We start from the raw sequence: 4,195 nt of genomic DNA, 5'->3' as shown, positions 1-4,195 counted from the left end.
CTTGCCCTACATATTCATGACGTTGTAGAATGAGCCTTACTTATTAAATTTAATGTCTAAAACTAATATTTACAATTTAGAAAATTATATTTAATTTTGTTTTGAACCTATATTATACTGATTTACTTTTTATCGCCAATCAGATGGTATAATTTGCTAAAGCCAATGCTTTTTATAAAACATATCGGTGCGAACGATTCAAATGTAAATTATACTTAGTTTAATTTTGTTCTCAAGTAAGTGACAATTATGTTTTTATTGAGAAATAAAGAATCTTTAAACCTTTACCTAGCACTCGAGTAAAATGTTAAAATTATTAAGTATTACACACTACACTACTCGTTTACAGAAGCAGTAAATATTCATTGGTTTAAGAGCCCAATTCTATAAATTAATAAATGTTACTGAAGAAAAATGTGTGTGAGTGTTTTAAGTGTGTGAGCGTCTGTCAATTAACTATATTGCGTGAGCTCGAGTTAGACCAAAACCACGGCTAGCAGACCTCGACAAAACCTATTTTACTTGTGCTCAAAACCAATGAAGACTTACCGAGTATTTTTTTAACCAAAATACCTTATTACCTTAACCTTTACCTTGAAAACCTGTCCTACCTCTCAAAAATTACCTTTTACCTTAGGGCTTGGGGTCGATACATAAAAATACTATAACTAAATAAAACATAACACTAAACCGAACACATTACTTTTTATTACTATAAAATATGGGCTTGCTATCAGCGAACAAGGAGGACTTGGTCTTCTGCAAGAACTTCTGCAGACAAGCCCACTCCGGCTGGTCTCGGTCGAGCTGCGCCTTCAGCGTCACCAGAGCCTTGGTGTAGCGCAGCTCAGGCGACGTCGTCAGCGCGTCCTCGGTGGTGTACACGCGCGTCTCCACGTAGTACGGTCCGTCGAGGAGCGTGCGGCGCACCACACAGCCGTTAGCAACGCGGTTGCTGATGCTGCTGTCAAGCTGCTTATTGCGAGCTGGCGAGCGTCGCGCGTTCTCAGCAGCCACACTTTCTTCGTCTTCCGACAGCAAGCCCAGTATATCCAACGTCTCTTGGAGCTTCCCGTGTCTGGGTTTCTTAGAAGAACCAGATCTGTAACATAAACAAGCTGTATTAATATACACATTTACGTACATTTACGTTGCAAAATAGTCTCGTTCACAGCTACATAAGAACCTCTCATCGTTTGTTCAAATGAATCTACATTTAAAAACAAAACAAGTACAAAAAAACACATAATAATGAAAGGTGTGTATGTATATATGTGCTTATATCTACACTTGCTTACCTGATAGACTCTTTGGATCTACTCGCAGACTTTCGCTTCGTCTTTGGTTTGCGTTCAGGCTCGAAAAATTCTAACTCTGAATCAGACCTGCAGAAAAAAAAAACATTTGTAATGCACAAATACCATACTGAGAAAGTCAGAATTCCTCGCAAACATCACTGATTTATGCTTTACTAGCTTTTGCCTGTGGCTTCACCCGCGTGGAATTCAGTTTATCACAGATCGTCATTAACTATTAACGCCAAGAGTAACAAACATACATACATCTAAACATCCACACAAAGTTTCGCATTATTTGTGATCAGTTCTTTGGTATACCAGTGATTATGTTTATCTGTGTTACTGTTTGCAGTTTGCACACAAGTAAGGAAAACTGTGTCAGCTATGCGAGCCAAACTAAACTAACTTAGCTTAGCTCATGGTCTGCAAGCCTTATTACAGATAAACATAATCACTGGTATACCAAAGAACTGATCACAAAAGACAATGCCGGAAATTGGCGTCTTTTTTTTTTTCGCGCGGCCACCGACCAAACCATGTTTTTTGGATACAAAATAGTGTAATAAACCAAACTTACTATGACATGTATACCTCTAAACTCAGTCTGAACTGAGTTACGAGCATTAGAAGTTTGATGATTTACATACTAGATTTGCTTTTTGCGCGCAAGTTTTGTAAGAAATTGCAACAAAATAGTGACATTGTATGTGTAAACAAACAATACCATCCATTAAAGGCTCCAGACATCAGTGTGGAGTAGAATCAGCGCAATAAGAAAATATCGCAATATTTTGTTGCAATTTCTTACAAAACTTGCGCGCAAAAAGCAAATCTAGTATGTAAATCATCAAACTTCTAATGCTCGTAACTCAGTTCAGACTGAGTTTAGAAGTATACATGCCATAGTAAGTTTGGTTTATTACACTATTTTGTAATCAAAAAACAGAGTTTGGTCGATGGCCGCGCGAAAAAAAAAAGACGCCACCTTCCATACAAAATCTGGCATTGCCATTTAGGCTAAGTCCTAATCGCAGTACTAACATAACAACAAATCACAGTAAAGATAGTCCACATAAAAAATAGATAATATGTACTCACATGTTGAACACTCACAATTTTATTTACGTCACTGATGATGATGACTCCTCGAAGATATGACTTTACTGGAGCCGATTCTAATGCAGGAGCACTTCGAAATACAGAATGAAGCTCTTGGTGCGAACCTCCAAATTTAAAGGGGTTCCCTACTTGTGTTCGAAAGTTGATAGTTTGATTTTCATTATACCGAACACTTTGTGTCGGTAGTTCAGTTGTGCGATATTTTATTGTATCGATGCTTTATTGGTGCGATGTAACATTTGTGCGAAAAATCCTCTAGCGAAAAACCCTACAGCGATTGTTCATTATTTCGATAGCATATCGGTTCGAAACGACATTCCTTTGATTTAAACAACAAAAATGCCAATTAAAATGCGATTTGTATACTAAAAAGCAAAATCATAAAATAAATTGATAATTGTCTTACACATAATATTTTACTGTTGAATAATAATTTTGCGTCTAAAAAAACATTTGTCTTACTTTTTGCGGCAGGCGTTTTGGTTATAAAAATACGATAGTAAACAAAAATATTTTTTTTTGTTTAAATATTTATTTATTGAGTATGTTTAATATATCTGTAGGAAGTGGGTCGGTCATGATGAATGAATAAGGCAGAGATATCAAGATAATAGCTATTTTTATTAACTATAAGAAAAGCAATTTAACAAATGGTAGTGATTCAGTAACTTAATTAAGTAGTGTACAGCTAACACCTCAATTGTGGCCAATGCTCAGGCATTAACCACAAGTGACTGTATTTTAATTAATTATAAAGCGCCTATAGGCATTTTAATAATTAATGATAATAATTAATTTAACATTTAAATCAATTATCCAATAGGTCTCGGAACAGCTTAGCAAATGGTACAAGGTGTGCACCGTGCCGCGCCAGAGCCAAGACTGCCTGCTCCTTTTTTTTTTTTTTTTTTTTTTTTTTTGGGACGCGCGCTGGTAGCTTGAGGAGCTTTTCCAGCTTCACCGGGCAGAGTGGCGAGTACAGAAGGTACTCTAGCCGTTTGGCGATCGTCCGGTGCGCGTGCCGACGAGGCCGAGTGTGGGCTTCGCGAAGCGAAGCCCAGGCTCGTCCGCGTCGGTCGCAGACCGACGTTCGCGATCGGGCCGTATCGAGCGCATAAGGCGCCCGATCAGTGGCGAACCCAACTAGAGGGTTGCCCACCGCGGTGTTGGACCAAAGTCCAGCCTACGGCGGGCCCGATCGAGGGGACTACGGACGCGGCCTGAGGGCGCCACGGTAGGCTCGGACCTCGGCTCAGGCCGTGTCCGGGGGACGGATAGGGGAGAACCGGCCCGGTACATGTCTGTACCGTCCGAAATGGAAAGCAGGGCCTCGTACTCGCCGGCGAGTACGGTGTAACGAGCTACTGTGTTGTGGAGTAGTTGGCGTGCTTAAGGCAGTGATGTCTGTGTTCAGAAATTCGGTGATAGGATCGTCCGGGTCGTCTAGGACATGCCTAGGTCGTCGGTATTGGGCAGCGATATCTTTCTGGGGTGTATACGTGGCGGCGCTAACGATAAGAGGGTTCTTGTGGTTGATCGCTTTATCAAAGTAGCGGCGAGAGGCTTCTTTCATAAAGTGATCAATCGATGGGATCTCGAAATCTCTATGGAGATTCGTATTACGCACGAACCACGGGGCATCCGCGGCTCGGCGTAAGAATTTGTTTTGGAGGGTCTGGAATTTCTTAAGGTCTGTGCAGGAAGTGTGAGCAAACACCGGACTGGCGTAAGTCAACACTGGACGGATGCAGGTTTTGTAAATTGTCAACTTATTTCTA

At 40.4% G+C, this 4,195-nt stretch overlaps 1 protein-coding gene across 1 annotated transcript; it reads right to left on the bottom strand.

The window, feature by feature from the left end:
* Positions 1-686: 686 nt before the first annotated feature.
* LOC135087375 (uncharacterized) lies at positions 687-2,850 on the bottom strand. Its single transcript, XM_063982149.1, has 3 exons — positions 2,397-2,850; positions 1,299-1,385; positions 687-1,102 (listed from the first exon to the last, which is right to left on the bottom strand). Coding segments are annotated over exons 1-3 (492 nt in total). The 5' UTR covers positions 2,399-2,850; the 3' UTR covers positions 687-699.
* Positions 2,851-4,195: the final 1,345 nt, after the last annotated feature.

Source organism: Ostrinia nubilalis, assembly GCF_963855985.1.
Source record: "Ostrinia nubilalis chromosome W unlocalized genomic scaffold, ilOstNubi1.1 SUPER_W_unloc_1, whole genome shotgun sequence".
Classification (NCBI taxonomy): Eukaryota; Metazoa; Arthropoda; class Insecta; order Lepidoptera; family Crambidae; genus Ostrinia; species Ostrinia nubilalis.
This window is presented reverse-complemented; position numbering and strand designations above follow the sequence as displayed.